The sequence below is a fragment of the Rhopalosiphum padi genome, chromosome 4, assembly GCF_020882245.1.
Source record: "Rhopalosiphum padi isolate XX-2018 chromosome 4, ASM2088224v1, whole genome shotgun sequence".
Classification (NCBI taxonomy): Eukaryota; Metazoa; Arthropoda; class Insecta; order Hemiptera; family Aphididae; genus Rhopalosiphum; species Rhopalosiphum padi.
This window is the reverse complement of record NC_083600.1, coordinates 27,455,204-27,477,193: the sequence shown is the minus strand read 5'-3', so window position 1 is coordinate 27,477,193 and position 21,990 is coordinate 27,455,204. Positions and strand designations below refer to the sequence as shown.

Below are 21,990 nucleotides of genomic sequence, written 5' to 3'. Positions count from 1 at the left end.
TAGTTATACAGTATAACACTCTTAAGATAATATTCACATTGCCAACACCAGTATTAGAATTGTTTACTATAACATTGTATACAGTGACTAGTCTATATGGGAATTACATATGTATTATTTATATTGCCCAAACATCTTAGACATTGTATACAATGTCCGAGTATTGTATTACAATGATTGATTTATCCACTTGGGCCGTAACATATATACCATGCTCTGGTTGTTCTATACTACTATAATCAACTTTACTATATTAACAATTCTCCAATCATTCACCTAATACACACTGTTAACCACAACCTCTTTTTTCACTCAAATTGCATATACAATATACATATTACATATATATTTACCTTGCTATATATTATTAACTGTTTACAATTACCCGATTACTCCATAAATTTTTGGGTTTGTCATATACTAAAAATAAAATAAATCTCCGCCCATGGATGTATTCTGCGGAGTAGTGGACACACATTTTGCGGGGTAACCCCGTACCACTCCTCTCCGCTTGTCTAAACTTTAAATACGTATAACTCATAAACTACTCGTCCTAAATTCGATTTTTATGTATCAAAATACTCAGAAAATTATTCTGCTTCGAAATATGAAATTAAAACTATGTTGTCATTCAAAAAAATAAAAAATAAAAAAAATATAAGGATAAAAAATATTTAAAAATATAATTTTTTAATAAAAACGTAGGTAGTCTTTATAATAACTTGAAACTAGGTATGTAAAAAAATATTTTCAATAACATGAATACTTTTTGAAAAAATGAGTGTTTTATGATTAAAGAATCACCCTGTATATAACAGTATACTTTGACACGGTTATGATGGTAATATCTGTTACTTGAAGATTTTGAATTTTCTATCATATTGTTATCGATTTTTGAAGAAATTTGTTTAATTCTGATGTTACGATCTTATACGGCCCACATATTCAATCTAAACTATAAGTGGGTATATAGCCAATATAGGTACCTATATAAATATTAATATATTAAACGAAAAATTATTAATTGGCAATATAATATATTAATATATAAGCTATTTAGTTATATATTAGGTAGGTAGGTTGTATTTCGTATATACGTGCATACGTGCATACATATTTACCATTTAGGTACCTCAGTACCTGGTGTCCACTGTCCTGGTTATAACTATATATTACTTAAAAGCTGTCGGTCAGGGTCAGGTTTACAGAAATTTGGCACCTAAGGGCAATATTAAATTGACGCCTACCTATATGCAGGCTGCTTAGATACAACCTTATTCCTTTCGTATAAATAACACTTATCAAGTGAAAAATAATAATAGTAAATATAACTATTATATGCTAGAATATAATTATTTTCTTTATTTTTTTTGCAGACTCTGGTTAAGTTCACTACAGATAAGTTGGTGTATATATTAATATTTAAATACTTATGTTTTATTTCATGTAAGTAGCAATAGATAAAAAGCATTTAAATATTTTACATTTATTTAGTATTATTCTATTTATTCTTTAGTAGTTTAGTTTATCTTTATTTCAAATTACCTATGTCACAAACCATATTGCTTTGAATCATTCAAATAATAACAAATAGTAATTAGTAAAATAGTAAGTAGGTGTTAGTGATGGCAATGATGGCTTTAAGAGTAGGTATATTATAAAAAAATATATTTTCAAATTGTGATTCATACTGCGGGATATGGATGCTGGCTCCCTGAAGAAAAAACTTGAATACTTTAATTGAAAATAAATAGAAAATTAGAGGCGAACTGGGGCAACATTTCAGCCTTGGAAATTTGTTAACACTTAATTTTTTTCATCGATCTCAAATATAATTTGAATAACTCTACAATGAATAAATGAACCCGAACCAAACTAAACGGCAATTGCTGCATATTCATCTACGCTGTTAACTCCTCTAAAAAAATACTAAATAGGCACAAACATTTACTAAGAATATTACCTACTTAATACTTTCTGAAGAATTTATGACTAATAATAGTAAATGTCATTGAAAAGGGTTTGCTGAAAATTTTAAAAATATATTATGAACTATCACCATGCCTCGTCCTTTTTTAATCAGCAACTGAAGACTGAACAGCTTCCCGCTTATCTGTATACTCTATAAACTATAATAAGGTGTTGTAGTTATTATATAGTTTGTGGCTATAACCTTTAAGTAGCCGCGAATGTAGGGGGTGGGTGTTTAAACCCCCTCCGGAATATCAGATACAAAAAGTCAAAAAATAAATTACCTGACCTACAAATGAATAGTAATTAGTATGATATTTATGTACATTTTTTCAAAAACACCCCCCGAAATTTTTTCCTGCGTTCTTTAATAAGTCATACAAATAACCTGTAAAAAACAAACAGTAGATATTTTCAATTTTAAAATTAATGTTCTTGAACAATAACTATAAAAATATAAGCAAAATACTTCTCGGTCTTTAAAATATTCTCAATTAATCAATTATTAATATATTTCAATTCTCAAATTATTATATTTTTTATAGTCTACCAAATAATAATATATTGTTTATTTATTACTTAATTATTCACTTTAATTATTTATTACCAAAAATATATTCCCAAAACATTTATATCTCTATATATATATACACCCTACATAAAATTATACTATGTACATATAGTAAGAGTAACATAAGAGATGGGTTACTTAAAATAAAAACTACTTACCTAAATTTAAATACCCACATGAGGGTCTTAGAATTAGAGCACATTAAAAGCACTTCATTTCTTCTGTAGAATAACTAGAAAGCGGATTGATAGAATGTTAGGCCTGTTCTTTGGAGTCATTGAAAGGTAATCAATCTTCCTAACAGTGATTCAAATGAATTGCTTCCCAAAGTCTTCAAAGTAAAATTCAATTTTCAAAAATAATTTTATTTTTCATATTTTAACATATGTTTGCTACAATGTTGTTATATACTATACGTCTATATATATTATATTATATTTGCAATGATATATTTATTTTAAGTTATCTCGGTGATGCGGATCACTACAATAATAATATTGACTTTATATTTTAAAACAACTCATTTATATTTTATATTTGTAAAGCTAGGTAGTAAACAATATATTTAACATTATTAATAAAGAAAACTTTAAGAACTATATCAAAAAATTATATGTTTTATTTAGGTACTTATTTGATTTAATATGAAAAATTTGAGTATTTCATAAAGATTAAAAATGTTATTCTATAACAATATTTTAAGAAATAGCTTACATTGGTGAATAGATATGTCAAAAAAATACCACAAATTGACTACTGAACACTGACGGTCACGAAATACACTATACATATTTAAAATTATAATTTACTTATAATCAGTGGCGCTGATCCCTGGACCCAAGTATGGCGACTGTCATAGTGAATTATTTGACAGGTAGGACTGTAGGAGGGTGTCATATACTCATATCTCATGTGTATATAATATGAATGAAGTATTGAATATAAAACACAACAGTTGTGATATACCTATTATGCTGATACAAGCTATAATAGTGAAGATTAATAAAATTTAGTATTTACCAATTAATTTTTTTGTAGCTTGACAACACCACTTAAAATAATAACCAATAGCACAATTTATTATCTAATGTGAAATAAACACCTAAAGATCAAACACAACAAGATATATGTATAAGTTTAATATATTGGTTATAATACATTAATATTATGTTTATGTAAATTGAAAAAAAGTACACGATACTAACTACTTAGTATAATGATAAATTTTAATAATGGTTTGACTATTTCGATGTAGATTAGGCCGATTAGGGTATATACAATAGCACTTAAAAATTATAAAAATTCCTACGAATATAATATAATATATTTACAACTAGATTAAAATTACATTTTTATATTTTGAATGTTGTTGTTGAATTATGAAGGTATTGCATTATAAGATAAACAATAGTGTCATACTGAACATAATTTTAGGTCTTGAGAATTACAATATATTTAATGTATAATAACATATGTAAAAATATTTTAATTTAGTCTCATATTGAGCAAATATGGATGCTTAAAGGCTAAAAACAACTAGCATGGCAAAAGACTAATTATTAAAGAAGGCAGTAAATGGTTTTATTTATTGAGGTAGGTAACATTAATTTAAACTATGGGAACAATTTTTTTTTTTGTATTTTCAAATTAACATTTTGTGTGAACATAATAAAAATGTTTAACAATATCTTAAGGATGTAGATTGAGATACAAAATACATGTAACAAATATTATAATTGACAAATTAATTTTAAACCTTTTTATTTTTACTCGACTCAAATTAAATTATTAGAACGTGATAACTAAAAATATTATCTAGCTAAAAATAATCACAATAAGATTTGTATAATAAAATTTGTTTGAAATATGTGTAGTAATAGGAATATAATATATAATTTATACAATATCAATATGATAGTATTTTATGTATAAAATATTTAATATTTTTATAGTTCTTTTTTAACAAAATATTTTATTATGGAAGTTAAAATTCATAAATAATAATTTTTTTATTTCTATTTACTAAAATTTTAAATGTTCAAATAATTAAACATAGAATTTTTAAATATATTTCATAACATTTTTAAATAATTTAAAAACTCTAAAATACTTATTTATTTATAAAGGCATTTAAATTAATCTGTTATTACTTATTAATAAGTTTATCTATTTTATTTGAAATAAAATAGTAATTTAAAATTTAAATAAAATCAGTATCTATGATTTGATTGTACATGGAGTTTTTTGCACATTTTAGCACTAAGACACTTGATAAGTTGTACATTATATTTTAAAAAGATATTACGTGATGGCTTTATAAAAACTGATTTGTAAATAATGTTTAGTTGTCATTAAGCTTTTTTTTTTTATGTTCTGTGTAATATTAAACATATTATACAAATTCAAAAGTAGGTATATAATTTACTCATAAATTAATATTTGATAATGCATTTTCAATATTAATGTTAGTTCATAATTGTTAGTAAAATATTATAATTTAAACAAAAAGTATTTGAATTAGATACTACAAAAAATTAAATTTACATCATACTTCAATTTATAATTAAATTATGATAATATCTATTATTTTTTTAATATTATATTTATAATTTTAAATACAATAAAATACAAAAGCAAATCACTTGAATTTATGTTACTGTAATCTTATTTTGATACAATTTAATCGTTAGAAATTAGTTAAATAATAATTATTTTAATGTTTAAGATAAGAATTTCATACTTTATATTGTATGTATGTACAAAGAATAAAATAATATTATTCCATTCCATGTACAGAAATAATATATTATACAGTAACAAGTATAATCAAAAAATATATCAAAATATAACAAACCAATACATTATTATCTATTGAACATGAAGTTGTTTAACTATAACTATATTATCTAAAACACCCTGTATGCTCACTATTTACTAAGTACTTATGTGATCTGTTAATTTACAATAATGTTAACTCCTACTTTTATTATTTGGTTTTTGAAATTATAAACAAGATATTAAACACTTATAAAAAAAAAATTGCATGACTTTTACATTTTAATTATTAATTAATAATTTAAAGTAGCACCAAGTATTCGAAATTTAAATATTGTTTTTTTTTTTATTATAAATCAGATAATGTGCGGTTTTAATTTTATAGATATATTATTCATTATTTTTTCATTTTCAGAATCATGATTCAAATACTAAAAATTATAATTAAAACTATATGCCTAGTTTACAATAATAAAAATTATCATGTACGTATAGTAAATAATATACATTGTACAGTGACAGGAAAAAATGTTTTTTCAATGCTTTGAAGTACTAACAATTACCTATATTATTTTATCCTTATGTTATATAAACAGTTTTATGGAAGAGATGGGGTTTGGTGAAAAAATCAAATATAGTCAAAAAAAAAAATATATATATAATAATAATTTTGCATCACTGAATCTAATATCTAAACTAAAATATATTAACATAATAAATAAAAATTTAAATTAATAGTATTTATTTCTTAATTCTTAATAATAATATAAATTAACTATGCATAGTTTGAACAAATCTTTCTACTTATTGTTTGATAAGCATTTTAAATAATCTATGCTAAGAAATGTAAAAGGATACTTAATTATAACTCTTTAAGTAGAAAGGTTTTTTTAGCATATATAACTTTTATGGCATTTATTAAAAAATGTATACACATGGTATTCATTTAATAATTAATTTTTTTTTATAATGGCAAAAAATATCTATTAGGTAACATTGAGATATAGTAAGTCATGAGTATTAATGATCCAGTGAAATCTCTAGAATTAATATGATAAAATACTTGAATCACTTGAAAAATTTAAAATTCAAATATATTGAAACCATTAGGGACAAAGAAAATGTTGTTCAATTTACTGAGATTTCACTGTATACATATATTATAGTAAAAAACTGTCATGATATGTTTGATCTGAAATACCTAAACTATTTTAAATATACAATAGGTAATTAATTAGTAAAAAGGTCAACTTGATCTTAACTAATGAGTATGATAGTAAAACATTTCATCATACTGTTAACAATTTTAAAAAGATAATTTTAACTATATAATTAAAAAAAAATTATAGCAATTCAAATAAAAATAATAGTTAATAGTTTCTATAATTATAAAATTAAATTACATATAATCTAAAATTGGATTAGATGAAAAAATTATGTGTTAAATACATTGTATGTTTATGTATAGAAACATACATATTATAAATTAATACATTTTAAGTTTTAAAAATTGTAACAAACTTACAATTTATAAAATAAGTAGGAAATCACACCTGCCGTTCTTGTTCAAAACTATAGTTGTACTGTAACATAATTGAATAATTCCAATAAATATTATTTTTGTATATAATAGAATTTTTTTTAAAAAAATGTTATGATTTCATTTTGATTATAGAAATTTACATTAAATTAATAGATTTGTCAATGAACCATAATTATTACCTAATATTACTATACCACACAGTTCAAATGACTATCCAATTTTTTTTCAAATTGTGTAATAAGTAAGTGTTAAAATATGTATTTGCATATTTTATTTTTATTTAAATTGTTCTGTATTATACCAGCCCAGCCCCCTTGACAGGTTATATTACGTATGTAAGGCCTAAAATAAATCCTAAATCATCATTAAGCTTTCAGTACTGTTAAACATAATCTACATTAAATAATCACAATATACATACTTCTAAATCAAGGTCTTCGGCTGTTTTTTTTTTAATCTCTGGTATATCCTAAAAAATTAAATAATTGTATTTATTATTTATTGTATTAATTGATACTACATTTTTTTACCTTAAAAATAGACTTATTTTCCATAGAAATATTTTGATTCAATATAAATGGAATACCTTCTAACCCTAAAAAATACAATTGTATAATAAATAAATAAAAACAATATCTATGATTTTAGATTTGATTTATAAAAAAAAACACAAATATTTAACTTGCCTTGATAAGAATTTAATGTCGAATAGTTAGAAGATGAATATGTTGGAGGTAATTTTGGTGCTGGCCGTGTAGGTTTTAATGACATTAGTCGATCATAATCATGAGATAATACATTAGCACTAGATTCTAAACTGGGAAGTGAACTTAAGGACCCATTACTATTTGGAATGTTTTCTGTTGACAGCGTTGGTGTCAATCTACAATATTAAATAACAGATAAATATTATAAATAACTGAAAGTATTAATATATTAGTTGTAAATTAAACAGGTATATACGAATTAACATACCCATAAGTCAGTGATGGTAATGGCACGTTATCTGGAGATTGAGGACTAGTTTTATAACAAAGTGTTAAGCCATTTAAATCCCTAAAAATGTTTATATAATTTTAAAAATAAGAATAATTTTGTTTTAATGTCAATAGATCATACCCAACTAAATTAAAACCATCTGGTGCTTTCTTTGATCGACTTAATAGTATAATATCAGTAATTGCATATGTAGCTTGACTTTTTCTAGTTAATTTGTAACATAGTTGACGTTTTCGCCAAGCTTTTTGATCTTAAAATTATATAAATATTAGAATAGCAAAAGTATTAATAGTTAATGAAAAACTAAATAACAATATGGTTACCACTGTCAATAGTTCTGGGAATTAAACAATAGCCATCAGGAGGACATTCTTTTTCATTTATTATATTTATATTTACTACAATGTAATCCGAAATCCCTTCTGTTTTAGATAAGCATAAATATCTTGTAATTTTTCTGCCAATAAATACAGACTCTTTCCATGACTGCATATGTAAATCAGCGTCTGAATCTTGGTCATGTGTTTTTGATATCTAAACATAAAATTATAACAGATATAAAAAATATGTTTACATATTAGATTAGTGCTTACATAGAAATATTTAATAAATTGTACTACCTAAAATTTATATTTTAAGCAGAAACAATAGTCAATAATGATATATTTATCATTAAACATGCACATTTTATTAATTAAAAATGTCTACAAATAATTGATGATATCAACAGAAAACTAATTATAAATAATTATGTTATTTTTATTCACTCACGGGATTATATCCTGTTGGGCATTTCGTAATATCTTCTACTATGCATAATCCTGATATTGGTTTATTGTCCGGAAATGATTTAAATACTTGTTTAATCATTTTACGTATCTATAATAAATATCACATTAAGGTCTATGCTAAAACCTGATACTAAACAACTGAACTCTGAAGCACAATAAATAAAATAATTATATGTAAATTCTTGAATACATCATAAAGAACAGAAAGAGAATAAAGTATAAACTACTAAAGTATAAACAAAAAAAATTGGTTGGTGGGAGATCATTTGATAACATTTGACAAATGTAGATAACATTATAATATTATCAATGTGGATATCCACCTTGAATATTATAAATTATAATATCTATAGTGATAACAGATAATGGTAAAACCACGAAATAAAAGACAAAAGTTGAAAAGTATAATTATTTAATTATTATTAAAAGAATTTAAAGTATAAAGTTTTCAGTTGTATACAAGTTTGATTAATAGTTAATTATTGATTATTGAATAATATTATCTAATGAGTAATAAGTAATAATTTTGTTCAAATTCATAATGATTATTACTTAAAAAAAATAAGAATAAAATAAAAATGGGAAACGCATCAAGCCTAAAGAACCACGTTGAAACATCTAGGAAAACAGGTGTGCTTAATTTATCAGATAGTCATCTTAAACAGTATCCAGATTCTATTGACGTGCTTCATCCTTTTTTAAGAAACTTGGAATTGTCTAAAAACAAGTTGAAAACATTACCAAAATCTATTGGCCAATTCAAAGAATTAAAGATACTTAATGTCAGCAACAACTCTTTAGAAAATCTACCTGAAGAAATAAACTGCTTATCAAAGATTGAAACATTACAGGTGAATTGTAATTTATTAAAATCGATACCTCCATTGAATAATTTGATGTTTCTAAAACGCGCCTCGTTTGGAGACAACCAGCTTAGTATATTTCCAGAATTTTTGTGCGAATTAAAACATCTGGAAGCATTGGATTTGTCTAAGAATAACATCACTCAATTGCCTGAACTTATAAAGCAATCAAGATTAGTTGAATTAAACCTAAATCAAAATCAAATTAGAAAATTGCCATCTAGCTTAGCACAATGCCCCAGACTAAAGACTTTGCGTGTAGAAGAAAATTGTCTAGAACTGGATGATATTCCAAAAGAATTATTAACATCGTCTAAAGTGTCGTTATTATGTGTTGAAGGGAATTTATTTGATATGAAATCATTATTAGCATTGGAAGAATATAGTATATACATGACACGATATACCGAAGTTAAAAAAAAAATGTTTTAAACTTATTTTAATATTTTCTAATTAATTATTGATTTTTATTTGTATTTAATAAAAAAACCTACATTACCATGCACATCATCAATTTTTTAATTAATATTTTATAATTGATTTTTTTTTTTTTTTTTTACTTGCTTTGGTTATTTTATATTATGAATTATGATCAACTATACACATAATTACTGTGATTTTTAAAATTTAAACCAATCTTAACATTTATTTTTTGTTATTCTTTAACAGTTATAGAATAGGCCCACACATACCTTGTAGACAGATTGTGCTTAAATAGTTGTATAATTTAAATAATTATAAATTTATAAAAAAAATGGCACAATATTAATATTATATAACAATATATTTTTAAAATCAATATTTGATGCTATTAGTTATTACATTCTTTTAGCTCATAAGTAAAAAGATAAATAGTTATAAAACTTTTACAAAATATAAAATCGTCTTATTGTGTATATTATTTAAGAGAGAAAAATATATTATTTTTATGTTAAAAGGTTTGTGCTTTATATTATATTATCCCAAAATATTTATCTTTTTATAAAAATATAAAAATAATGAATAAACTCATTATTAGTGTAATTTTTTCTATCAATATGAATAAACATATGATGCTTGTTTATAATAATATGTTATTCTTGTGAAATTGTGACTTATTTTTTTAGGTATGTATTATGTATTTGATTACAGATAAATATTACCGTAAGTTAATTTAAATTATTTAATACAATAATCATTTTAATATTTTTGTTATCGGTATTTCAATAATTGGATATGTACAAAAATGTTGTCAATTAAAAATTATACAAGTATACAACATTCAACTAAAATAAATAATTTATTGATTTTTTTCCTATTTCCTATATATAGATAGCTATAATATGGTATATTAAAATATGATGATATTTTAGTGATTTTACCCATACCTATTAACTAAATATTAGTTACCTATTTAGTTAATAGGTCAGGACATTGAACATTAATTATAGAATATAGGTACATAGTTGTTTTAATATCTCATCGGCTGTGTGGTGGGCCACAATATAAGACTGCACAGTGCACATGGGCTCAGAGCGTTATCTGGTTGTTCGTCTCAACTGCTTTGGGTAGTGAAGACTCAGCGGTGCACCAAGGTTTATACTGTTTATAGATCTTGGCGATGCACAGCTTATATTATCTGTGTAGTGTGTAGAATACTCTGTTGTTATTTTACTGATATGGATAGAATTTTGTTTACACCATGATTACAACCATGAACCAATCGTATTTACTATTTAGTTTTCTGTATCAAATCAATTATCAATTTATTATCATAGGGTAAAACGTGAAAACTTTCGGTTCTGAACACTGAGTACCTACTACCGACAATCGACATTATTCTATTCATATATTCTGTACCGGCTACTGTAGTTTCACTCTTTACGTGAAAATGGCCACTGCGTATTATAAAACGCCGGTCGTCATGACATCACGACTATCTCCAGTCTCGTGCTTGAAATATTTCAGTAGAAAAAAATCATTAAAAGAACTGTATGTATAATTCCAAATTCTCTTATTATTTGCTTCCTTAATATTTATAAATAGTGTACTAGTGTAATATAATTTTTTAATTCATTTTAAATAAATAACATTTTTTCAATTTGAATTCCTTAGATCATTGTTGTTATGTCTATACAAGTATAGTTTTGTATGAGAAATAAAGTTAATGTAATGGCATATTACATTAATTAATTAAAAAATAATAATATTTTCTAAATAGTATTAAATGTTGGTATTTTATTATCAATATTATTTTTAATTTATTAATCATTATGCATTACTTCCATTAATTCTCCCTGTGAATTATTTGTAAATTGTTACATTAATAATACTTGTAAGAGAATCAAATTTAACTAATATTTGTTAATTATAGCAAAGACATAAACACATAGTATAAAGTGTCAAAATGTATGGGATGGGAGATAAACTGTTTATTCATTTTATGTATAATATAATATACATAATAGTATGGTAGTTAAATAAAACCAAAATTAGCCTAATACATAGATTTCTAATTGATTTTTATATTTTTATAACATAAAACAATCATTGTGTATATTAAAACAAATTTAAATATGTATATTAAACTAAATGTTTTAATATTAGGAGTACATCATGTACATTTTCAACTAAAATTGAGAATATATGTTCTTTCAATCAACCTCCACTCACAGAAACATTACCAAACTTGCCAAATGTTATATACAGCAAACATAAGCTTGATAATGTCAAAACAAACATCACACAATTACCTTGTGGAATAAGAGTTGCATCTGAAGTTGCCTATGGAGAGTTTTGTACTGTTGGTGGTAAATTTTTAATACATTTTTATTTAACTTGTGTGTGTGTATACATCATATTTATTTCTTTTACCATAATTTATTATTTTATTTTTTATTAGTGGCGATAAATTCTGGTTGTCGATATGAAGTAGCATATCCAAGTGGTGTTAATCACTTCCTTGAAAAATTGGCCTTTAATGTCAGTGATATTTTTTTCATTATTTTATTGATTTTTTTTCTTAAACGACATTAATTTTTAAAATTATTTTTGTTATTAGACAACTTCTAATTTTCCCAAAGACAATGAAATTTTGGATGAAATCGAAAAATATAATGGTTTGTGTGATGCTCAATGTTCCCGGTAATTTTTTTATCTAACTATAATATAGTTTTATTATTTTTGTGTTCTTTGTTTGTTTTTTGTTGTAGAGATGTAGTGTTATATGCGGCAAGCGCTAATAGAAAATATGTGGATAATATTATAAAAGTTCTAGCTGATGTAGTTTTACGGCCCAGGATTACAGAAGATGAGGTTAAAATATATGATTTAATTTTTTTTTTATATATATTTGTAAAAATGATTCAACTTAAAATAATATTAATTATAGATAAATGCTCAAAATTTATATTCTGGCATAATTATTTTTTCCTTAAGTATTGGGAATTTTAAATTTAAATAATTTAATTATCAAACTCAATTATTTTGTTTTTTACATTATTCATTATAGGTAATGGCTGCAAGCAAAGCAATTTTATTTGAGCATGATACTTTAATGATAAGACCTGAACAAGATCAATTGCTTGAAAATTTAGTGCATATGGTAAATAGCTTTAAATATTTTAAATATATTATCTTTGTTTTGCTTGAAGTTGTGTCTTTATATAGGCTGCTTTTCAACAAAATACATTGGGTTTATCAAAACTTTGCCCAATTGAAAATGTTTCACAAATAAATCGTCAAGTTCTACTTACTTATCTGAAAAATCATTATGTTCCTGAAAGAATTGTTGTTGGAGGAGTTGGAGTAGATCATCAACAACTTGTTGATAGCGTACAAAAGTACTTGAAATATTTTATAATACACAAATAAAAAAAAAAAATTGAAAAAATAAATGCATTTTTTTTACTAGATTACATATTTGTTATACTTAGGTACTTTGTTGATGAAAAACCAATTTGGAATAATGAAAAACTTGATAAAATTAGTATTGATAACTCAATACCACAGTATACTGGTGGAATAATCAAAGTATGTATTTATTATTATTTAAAATATTTATTAATTGTATAATACTTGATACATTTTTAAATATTATAGGAAGATTGTGATATTCCTGCATTTCCGGGACCATCTGGTTTAGCTGTCTTATCACATGTAATGATTGGTTTGGAGTCTATACCTTTAGTGAGTACTACTGATTTCGTTCCATCATGTGTATTAAATTTGATGATGGGTGGTGGAGGATCCTTTAGTGCAGGTGGACCAGGTAAAGGAATGTACACAAGACTGTATAGAAATGTATTGAACCGGTATGCATATGATTATTTATATTACAAACATATTATATTGAAATAAATAATATTTATTGAATATATTAAAAATGCAATTATAATATTAATATATTAAATTTCTATGTTTAGGTATGGTTGGTTGTATAGTGCTACTGCTTATAACCATGCGTATACTGATAGTGGATTATTTTGCATTCATGCTAGTGCTGAACCACAATATGTTCGTGATATGGTTAAAGTCATTGTATTTGAAATTGCTAACATGGGTAGTAATATTCAAAGAGAAGAACTTGCTGTATGTATTAATTTAATTTTAAATGTATAATATTTTATCACATTATTTATTTTATAGAGAGCAAAGAAACAGTTACAGTCACTATTACTGATGAACTTAGAAGCACGTCCCATTGTGTTTGAAGATATGGTTAGGCAAATTTTATCATGTGGTTATAGAAAAAGACCAGAAGAACTTCTTCAAGAAATTGGTAGGTTTTATAGACAAAATATTAGGTTGCACAAGTATTCAAGGTTTGGTGCTATTTAACTTGGTGAAATACTTGTTACTTGATAAACTCAAGTTCTTGGATAAATATTATGAAATATCTAAATCTAGGTTAAATGTTTCTTGACAGTTTATTGCCATCTGTATATGGAAAATTTCTATCTATAATTTATAATGATGAACATGTCATTTATATTTAACACTTTAAAGACAAATTTTTATAAGTGACAATCTAAATTTGTTTAAAAATTGTTAGTAAGATCTAAATAAGACCTAACAAGTTATCTAATCTTGTTTTCAAAATTCATATCACGTATTTAGGTTGATAAGTATATTGAAATCACTTTTTAGCTTTAAAAACAGTTTGTTTCAAATCTTTTCAAGTGTAACTTAAAAATATTTTCACCCAAGTGACAAATTACCAAACCTATGTTTTTTTTTAGTAGCTATTTACTAAATACCTAAATATTTTATACTTAATTATTTAAAAAAAAAAAATAATTGACTTTCGATGAAATTATTAAAAAACATAAAAAAAATTATGATAAAAGATAAAAATTTTAAAAAATATCACCAAAATTCAGCATTAAAATAAACGTTGATTGTTGTTGAACTATTTTATATAGAGAAGAGAAAAATCGAATAATAAAAATGTAGTATCAATAATTATTAATTAATAATTATATTATAATTAAATATATATATATATATTTAATATTAATTGAATGAAAAAATATTCAATTATTTCTTAACTCCGACTTAAGTAAATAAAGTTGAATAAATTTAGTGCCTGATCAATTTTATTTAATAATTTATACATTTTTTTTATTACATTTTTATAGAAAGTGTAACAGAAGAGGATATAGTAAGAGTTGTTAAGAAAATTCTGGATACACCTCTGACAGTTGTTGCTCGTGGAAATATTTCAAAATTACCACTAATTGAAGAAATGCAAGAGTTGATTAGTACAAAACCTAAAGGAAATATATTTGGTCGGTTTTAATTTGTTTTAGTTTATTCCATAATGCATTTTTGTTAACTTTAAAATAAATTTGTTCAAACAAAATATATCTTATGTATAATGTCTACCTTATTAATGATTTACACTTATAAATATTCTAGATGTAAATGATATAACTTTAGGGAATGCAATTTTAAATACTTAACTATACTTAGATTGTAGTTAAATATGAATATTTCTTAATTTATAATGATTTAACTAAACTACTAAGTATAGCAATTACAAACCTTTTATTTTATTTTATTATTTATTACATAAAACAATATTTTGTTATATCATATAGTATGTGATAGACGATAGTCATTGATGTAACACCAGGGGCGGCCAAACGGTCGATCACGGACCATTTCAAAGTCGATCATGTTAGAATTTATTTTTAGGGTCATGCTCAGTGCTCACGAAAATTAATTGAGGTTGTAGTATTATTATATTATTTTTAGTAATTAGTTTATAATACTTGTTGTATGTTTATATACACTTTATATAAGTATGTTTCTTATAATTATAATTTATAGTCATTGAATAATAAAAAATTTATTCTATGGAAGTCGATCCTCAAAGGTGTAGTATATTTATAGTAGATTGTGACCAAAAAAAATTTGGCCACCCCTGATGTAACACCATTAATATTTTATTGATACTATATTTCATTCCCAATAGTCTTCCTGATAGTGTTCTTATTGTTCTTAATAGTGGATAGTCTACCTGATGATTTATTTTAACCCCCTTTTCAGTTATCTTAAATGACAATTAGTAAATTTCAATAGCCGTCATAGCCACACACATTAAAAAGGAAAAGTTGTTCAAGTACACAAACTTACATCGATTCCGCACAGTTTTTCCAAAATTAAACCTTTCAATACCGCACACTGCTGTTATGTATATTAATAATGCACAAATTTATCTAAAATTATATTATATGAAAAAATGTGGAACATTGTAAAGATCTTAAATAAATAAAATAACTATTAAAAATATTCATTTTATAGACAAATTAAAAAAAAAAAAAACTAATAAAAACTAAAAAGATTTTTTTAGTTATCACTTATCACTAACCACTTGCATAGACTATATATTATAATTTGATTTTATATTTTTATAACTTTGTGATTGATTGAAGTTAGTAAAACATTTAACACCGTATATGTAAATCTTAGGATCTGAAATAAATATAAAAGTATGCCTATTATAATTAATTATTTATGTTTTCAAAAAAAAAACAACAAAGATTTTTCAGTATTATAAATCAATAAATCATGTTTACTACCGTTAACGAATTTTGTATTGGTAGTGAGAATCTTTTCGTCATACACATTTATTAAAATTAAGTATTGTAAAAGATCCTGTGAGTTCAGACTTACGAGTTTATTTAACGTTAAAAATTAAGTACTCATAGTACTAGTAAACAAGCCCAAAGATCACATTAAAATTTAATTTTTAACTTGATATTATTTTTATATACCTATACAATGTATGGTAATCGGAAAAAAAAACCCCCGAAAAAAATGTACCTAACAACATTCATTGGAAAAAAAAAGCCTCGTATCAACAAATTACATTATTTGTTATTTTTTTATGATTTACATAATTAAATAAAATCATTACATGTTACATTTCTTTGACATACAAAGTATAACTGCAATCTTAATTTAACATTGTCATTTGTATCTACATATAATTTAAAAAATGTTTAAAGGTAAAAATTTAAAATAATTAAAAAAAAATAATTAATTGTCATTTGTATATCATTTAAATAATTTATGTAAAATTTTTTTTAAATAGGTAATAGGTAATAGGTTGTATATAATATACAAATGACAAACTACAATTATTTTAAATTCTTACTCTTAAAATTTTTTAAAATATTTATGTGTAAGTATAAATGTCAAATGACAATTACTGATAATGTTAAATGCAGATTTCAGCTATACTTATAAATATATTAAAAAGTGTTACATAGATAAATGTAATGATTATATTTATATTTAATTATGTAAATCATATTAAAATAACGAATAATGTATTTAGTTGGTACGAGATTTTTTTTCCCGATGAATGTTGTTTGGGGCTGTTATTTCTAGATTCCAATGGATGGTAATGGCACTGTATAGTGTATACAGATCAAAATAATTAAATATTTCCAAATTTTTCATTCTTAAACTTATTTCGTAAATTTGTATCAATCTTATACGAAAATGTATGGCAGGTTGAAATTTGAGGGTCCGTAAAGTAGTGGTGAGTGGTCAAAGGGACAAGGGGTACGCGAATGAAAAAAGATACTTATGACTATAGTTAATAATAAAATTAGTTCATTATACAAATATGAGACAGTTAAAAATGTATCTTCAATAAAAACGACTAAATGAATATTTAAAATGTTGTAGATTGTTAATGCTTATTAAAAGATAAATTAAATAAAAATATTTTTCAGTTTGGCGCCCCTTTCGTGCTGGTGCCCTGGGCAGTCGCCTAGGCCCTAGGACACCCACAGCATTCGCCGCCCGGTTCAGAATATAAACTTTTGAGAGTCGTGATGTTGGTGTTAAATTTTTAAATAATATAGTTTCTGGATACATTTCAGATGATCCAACGGTACTAACTATAGGTTTGGATTTCGAATAACAATTGAAAGTGAGTACAAGAACTCGAGAGAGATGACAAATAAGGTATACCTATAAACTGTCTTATATAGATTAATCTGTATGAAAGCCATATATCGGGAAAACCACAATGAAAATTATTTGTAAAATCATATTTTAATATTGATTATGTTTATATATAAATATCCTGATATTTACTAGAAACAAAGAGTTTATGCCATTTATTTTATGGAATTTATTAATTTAAATAAATAAAATATACACTTACTCTGACTAGTAGATTTAAGTTAACGGTGAAAATATAACCAGCTTTAATTTCTAATGGAATCGATGCTCTGTTCATTATTATTATTATAAGTTGGTTAAATGATTTGTTTTGAGAATAAAGTAATCGATGATCAAAAAGTCGGTTTAGTATACCATCATGCTAAAAAGTTAAACAAATATAAATGAAAATATTAATTAGTTATTGTATCAAAATGTATGAATATATAACGTATATAATATAAACATCCATGAAAATAATTGTTTTATTTTATAGAATTTGAAGTCATAGCAACACGTTAGTATAGTTTTTAATAAAATGAGTGTATCCTGTAAAATATCATGGTACCTATAAATAATAATATAATCCCACACATATAAATACTTACTAAATTGTACATATTACTTGCATAAACACAATAAATGATAATTGTTAAAACACCTTCCGAACCACTAAGTACGCATAGTGCCAATATTAGTTGATGAATATTTCCCTAAAAAATATATATATATATAATTAAGAACTTAAACTACGTAGAATAAATAATAATAATTGCAAGGCATTAATAAGGTTTATATAGCTATAAAAAGTAAAAAAAAATTAAGCGAAAATCTACAAAATATGTTCATATACCCTAAGCTTTGTAAGTTATAGAATTGTGATAAATTTTGTTAAAATTGCGAATATTAGCATGGCATTTTAAATATATATATTAAAGATTTGAAAAATTAGTAAAAGGTTCCTTATGAGTTTTTCAATAAAAATATTAAATTAAAGATACAGTAGAGTCTCGATTATCTATCCGCGTGTTCGCCATTAACTGTGTTCCTTATTACGACATTATTTCATATGTAGGTTGAGAACGATAAATAATAAGTATTAATTAAACCATATGTAGACTGTATTATAAATATTGGGTCAAAAATGATTAATATTAATTCATATTTTAAGTCCTAGTAAAAATATTACCTACTTTAATAATATTATTCAATATTATCAAAACAGTGTATCTTCATAATACACTGTTTCCGCTCATAAAAGATGTTTACACTAAATATTCTACAATAAATATTTAATATTTATGTATAAAATATAAAATTAATTTAATTAAAATGTATAATACTAATTATTCACAATGATATTGTATTATTAAATTTAATTTTAACACGCCAAGACACAAAGCATTAACTTGCCTACCTTTTTTTATTATCGAATATTATTTATATTTTGTTATAAAAACTGAGCAGAAATATATTTACACTACATATAAAATTATTGAAAATGTTAATTGTTAACTCTATTGCTATGAGATAACTATTAAAAATAAAAAAAAACTATATGATTGATCAAATATATTACTATTAGGTACAGAGTACACACCTGTATGACTTGAATTATTAAACAACTAGTTAAACCAACAAATAATCCACACGATATTATAATAAATAATATTGGTTTCACAAATACTGTCTTCATTTCTTTGAAAAACCTATAAACCACATTTATAAATTGTAATGATGTATTTAAGTATTTTGAAGATGTTTGTAAGTTATTAATGTTATTATTAATTATTGAGTACATATAAATTCATAACTCATCGCTAAATTACGAATATTAATATATGCTGATATATTTAGTTATTTGGCGGTTCATTTGAGATGAATGGGTAAGTATAAATAAATTATGAATACATTTGTTGTATAAAATTTTTAAATTAAATGTCATCAAGGCATAAGGTATTAGGTATAATTTACTTGATGACATAAACTATTTACAGTGCGTTGAACACGGCTCACTTCAACATCTCTTGATGGTGTTTGATGGCGATCTTTAATTTATGTTCATCCATGTTTACCATTAATTCTTTGACCTGTTCGTCGAGAATCTGAAAATGACTATGCAGAACGCCCGTGGAATACATGTACGTTACGTGCAAGTAACTGACTTCCATGAGTCCAAAGTATACGGGCAAAGTGTAAAACATAAATTTACATACGTAAATAGCCACATTTGTCGTTTTTATCGGCAATACGTCCACGAAAGGGAACGTGAACTGATCACCAATCTTTACCGAATCCAACAAAATCGTGTACAACAAGGAAACTACTACGAACAAGTTCGGAATGATTAAGTGGTATTTGATCACCGTTGTGATTTGGTTTATAAAGTTTTCAGGTATTTTCATTCCTTGCGTACGCTGATATATATCGCGGATTTTTGATTGATTGTAGTACCTAAGGAAAATGAAAAAAAGAATAAAGGCTTCAATTGAAAAGCATAGGGCACCGTAGGTGCGAACGGATAGGTCTTCTGTCGGGTCGGCAATCAATAGGCACGTCAACACCACGAGGAACAGTGTGACGACGAACTCACAACAGGTGAAATACACCATACACATTGTGTCATAACTGTGGTCGTCGCTGCATCCAGATTTTTTTAAATAGGTATCGACTATGTCTGCCATGTTTCGTTTCCATTGGCATACTGAGTCTTATTGTTTTTCAGGTATTAGTTCAACACCGATGTGCTGTTGTCTGTATATGAACTATTATTTATGGTTAATATATATATAATATAACATTATTATGTTATTATAGGATATGGCTAGTTAAAATGGTCGCTTCTAATGAAAAAGGTAAAAATCAAATTAATATATTATATCATTATGCACCAATAAGATGCGTAATGATATACACTAATCATTAACTTATAATTTATTTACTTTACAGGCGTTACAGTTGCTGTTTTTTTTTATGTGAATTATATATAATTTCCAGGAATGAAGTATAGTTATGGTAATATTATTGTTTTTTATGTTTTAATTTTTTATTGACATGCTAAAATTTAAAACACGATCAACAGAATAAACTATCCCTTTGTGAGTGTGTTTGTATTCTCTCCTCTAATGTAAACCTTTAAAAAAATAATAGTTCTTAGAATAAAACATAGATAGTGTATAATATAAATATATAATAATAACGTAGTCACGTAATTATAACAACTATAATATAAACATAAAATAATATATACCTGCATGTGACTATGACCGTGCGAAATCATCAATACTGTACATCTGTACAAATATAACATCACAATATTAAAATATGATGTAAAATTATACTTGCTAAGCAGTGGCATAGATGAGACAGTATTATTAAATTTAATTTTAATACATCCATTGTAGTATCTCACTATTATAGACACCTACTGTACAGCCGGGTGGTACTGTCTTGCTTACTTTTTTGTTTTAATCAAATTATAGTATTCACATTATTGATTTTTGTTATAATTATTGAAAAGGAAATAAAATATATTTACACTACATATTCTACAACACAGGGATATTAAAGATTATATATATATATAAAAATGGAGCCAAAAAGGGAATAACAATTCATCAATTGAGAACGGCCGGCCCGATTTGGCTCAATTTTTTTTTAATTGTTCGTAATTGCCAGGAGAAGGTTTTTACGAAGAAAATTTCGGAAAAACACTTTTTTTTAAATTTTTTTGATGTTTGAGTTTTTGAGTTCCGGAATGTTTTTTCGAATTGAAAAAGCTACAGCAAGCTTTAGCTTATAAAATTGTCCATATGACATAATTAATCGTTAAAATGGAGCCGCCGGCCAACACCAAAAAAATAGATCAACACGGAGAAAACGATTTTAACGTGGGTTTATTAGATAGACTTAACAACCTTATTACGCTCCCATAATTCCAACAGTAGTGGTGGCCGAATGGGTAAGGTGTCATTTAAAGAGTGGTAAACCCGCCCAAAATATAAAAACTTTTTTGCAGTTTTTTTTTAAGAGTAA

General features: G+C 24.6%; 4 protein-coding genes across 4 annotated transcripts; 2 read left to right on the top strand and 2 right to left on the bottom strand.

The window, feature by feature from the left end:
• Positions 1 to 3,668: 3,668 nt before the first annotated feature.
• Positions 3,669 to 8,894, bottom strand: LOC132929897 (multivesicular body subunit 12B). Its single transcript, XM_060995528.1, has 8 exons — positions 8,631 to 8,894; positions 8,183 to 8,393; positions 7,980 to 8,109; positions 7,836 to 7,916; positions 7,547 to 7,743; positions 7,391 to 7,455; positions 7,282 to 7,329; positions 3,669 to 6,900 (listed from the first exon to the last, which is right to left on the bottom strand). The coding sequence occupies exons 1-8, from the start codon at positions 8,727 to 8,729 to the stop codon at positions 6,865 to 6,867; spliced, it is 867 nt and encodes a 288-aa protein (XP_060851511.1). The 5' UTR covers positions 8,730 to 8,894; the 3' UTR covers positions 3,669 to 6,864.
• Positions 8,895 to 9,030: 136 nt separating this feature from the next.
• On the top strand, positions 9,031 to 10,452 carry LOC132929898 (leucine-rich repeat-containing protein 57-like). The gene has a single exon (XM_060995529.1). The coding sequence runs from the start codon at positions 9,229 to 9,231 to the stop codon at positions 9,943 to 9,945; it is 717 nt and encodes a 238-aa protein (XP_060851512.1). The 5' UTR covers positions 9,031 to 9,228; the 3' UTR covers positions 9,946 to 10,452.
• Positions 10,453 to 11,220: 768 nt separating this feature from the next.
• Positions 11,221 to 15,375, top strand: LOC132930200 (mitochondrial-processing peptidase subunit alpha). Its single transcript, XM_060995933.1, has 12 exons — positions 11,221 to 11,484; positions 12,100 to 12,302; positions 12,395 to 12,474; positions 12,554 to 12,636; positions 12,705 to 12,807; positions 13,004 to 13,096; positions 13,162 to 13,334; positions 13,428 to 13,524; positions 13,594 to 13,805; positions 13,917 to 14,082; positions 14,140 to 14,272; positions 15,132 to 15,375. Exons 1-12 carry the CDS (start codon positions 11,384 to 11,386, stop codon positions 15,290 to 15,292), a joined length of 1,605 nt encoding a protein of 534 aa, XP_060851916.1. The 5' UTR covers positions 11,221 to 11,383; the 3' UTR covers positions 15,293 to 15,375.
• A 1,023-nt stretch (positions 15,376 to 16,398) lies between these two features.
• On the bottom strand, positions 16,399 to 20,639 carry LOC132928865 (uncharacterized). Its single transcript, XM_060993795.1, has 5 exons — positions 19,972 to 20,639; positions 19,556 to 19,664; positions 18,564 to 18,668; positions 18,179 to 18,337; positions 16,399 to 16,470 (listed from the first exon to the last, which is right to left on the bottom strand). Exons 1-5 carry the CDS (start codon positions 20,637 to 20,639, stop codon positions 16,399 to 16,401), a joined length of 1,113 nt encoding a protein of 370 aa, XP_060849778.1.
• Positions 20,640 to 21,990: the final 1,351 nt, after the last annotated feature.